Here is a 2,103-nt window from a genome sequence, read left to right on the forward strand (position 1 = left end):
GAACCATTTGTATAAAGCTGGTCCAATTTATGTTAATTTTATCATCAAAATAAAGGGAAAAACGCTCATAATTTTTTACTGAACATATTATATTATATTTGATTAAATCATGTTTTGTTTTCTAAGGATTTCGCTATGGCTTTGTGTTCCTTTGCTTTGTTTTTATTAAAGATAGATAAGTATCTATATCTCAAGGACTAAGCAACGAACGAGATTGATATACATATGCGTAATTTGCCTATTTTTGCAGAGTAGAAGGGAAATATACACCACTGAGGATGAGGGAAATCGTTTTGAGGAATCTAGTCCATGGTTTGCATATTCACCATATGTTACAGTGGAAGAGCGTGGGATTATTAAAAACATCATCTACACTTATTATGAAAAAAAATGTGGCATTCAATTCAACCCTTTAGGGATATTACAGGATGAATTAAAAAACATATACTTGACTCGGCTTGTGGTTGCTCTTTTGCTCTCCTCAAAAATAGTTATGGATGTGATAAACCACTCAAAACGGGTAAACGGGGAGTCATTATGCTAATGAGATGTCGGTTAAATGATACTATACTATCCTTGAATTATACGAGCTAGTTGTTTGGAAAATGAAATAATTTTTTGAGGATTTAGTTTGTTCATCATATTCGGATATGTCATCCCTAAAATTCAAAATGGAGCCATTTTTGAATAAACATCACGTATAGAATGAACGGACTCAAATCTTTAGGCCTCGTCCTATTTGACTCCTCAAGCTAGGGTCATAATAAAAGACAATTAATTATGAATATATTTGTATTAAGGTTGTTAAAACTTTTAATGGGATCACTTCTCCGAGATTGCCAAGTAAAGTGTTAATATTTATTATATATATTTCAAAAGGATGGAAGTGAAATAGGTATAAAATTGTGTGACATCAATCCAACGTATATTACTTGGAAGTTATATAGAAAAACGAACAAATTATACAAAATACTGCCTATTACTTAGTATTGGGTTTGAAATTTGATAGAAAGGGTGGATGGAGGATAGTAGCGAAGTCCGAAGTTGGCTAAAGGAACTATTTTCTGCAGAAGGGAAGAAGATACCTTCCTATGAACTAACTCAGGACTCAATGTCTATTCTAAACGATATACGTCTTTGGAATAGAGCCCGTTATTCAGAAATTAATGCTCAAATGTCTTGTCATGAGAAACAAATTCAGGAATACATAGAAGAAACTGAGCGAATGAACACAAGACTCGAGGCTTTTTGTCTGGGAAGTGCTTCAGGATCTATGGGGAAGAATGGGAATATCTTAGTCAATATGGGTTTGGAATTCGAAATTGATGATCCAGATGTAGACTCCATTGATTTGGCTTTGTCAAAGCTCAAGTCACAAAAACTCGTGGGTTCTCTCAATAATTTAGAGACCCCAGTCCTTAGTAATACTAAAACTTTAAAAAAAGTTCAGAATCTTCTTTTATTAGGACATGCTGAGTCTGCCGTTCTAAAATTAAAATCTGAGCCACCACTTAAATTCCCCTCTCAATCCAAGCAAAACTTTTTGCATAATAAGCAGGAGGACTACAGTAAAGATGCACACAGATATAGACAAACCTACTTTAACAACATTCAATCAGAGGACCACATACATAGTAACATTGTTCCAATCAAAGCTGACCCCCGAGATTTGTACTCAGATGTGGATAAATTACAAAAAAAAGTTGTCGAGTTATAATGAACTCCCTTCCAGTTAGGAATTGGCGGAAATCAAGGTTAAGGAACTTAGTAATCAACTTAGGGAATTGGATGACATCCTTACCCAATCCCTTTCACGAATCCATTAGTAAAGTGTAATTTGTTAAAATGATATAAAATTAATACAGTGCTCTGATGATAGTATACGCGTATTATAGCATTATCTCTCAATAATTATATAGAAATATGAATATTCTTCTTGTTCTTAAAAAAAAAAAATGATAAAAAATTGATGACGAAATAATCGTGCGCAGACATTTTGCCGAAAAACTTATAAGTGAATTCCATACTGGCAAATGGTCACATTGCCAAATGATCACATTGTCAAACTGACACTTTTCCGATAAAAAAGATAAATGTTTTTTT

At 33.3% G+C, this 2,103-nt stretch overlaps 1 protein-coding gene across 1 annotated transcript; it reads left to right on the plus strand.

The window, feature by feature from the left end:
* Positions 1-1,018: 1,018 nt before the first annotated feature.
* Positions 1,019-1,877, plus strand: LOC121122605 (HAUS augmin-like complex subunit 1). The gene is given in 2 exon segments (XM_071890271.1): positions 1,019-1,696; positions 1,698-1,877. Coding segments are annotated over 2 exon segments (807 nt in total). The 3' UTR covers positions 1,827-1,877.
* Positions 1,878-2,103: the final 226 nt, after the last annotated feature.

The sequence above is a fragment of the Lepeophtheirus salmonis genome, chromosome 8 (genome assembly GCF_016086655.4).
Source record: "Lepeophtheirus salmonis chromosome 8, UVic_Lsal_1.4, whole genome shotgun sequence".
NCBI lineage: Eukaryota > Metazoa > Arthropoda > Copepoda > Siphonostomatoida > Caligidae > Lepeophtheirus > Lepeophtheirus salmonis.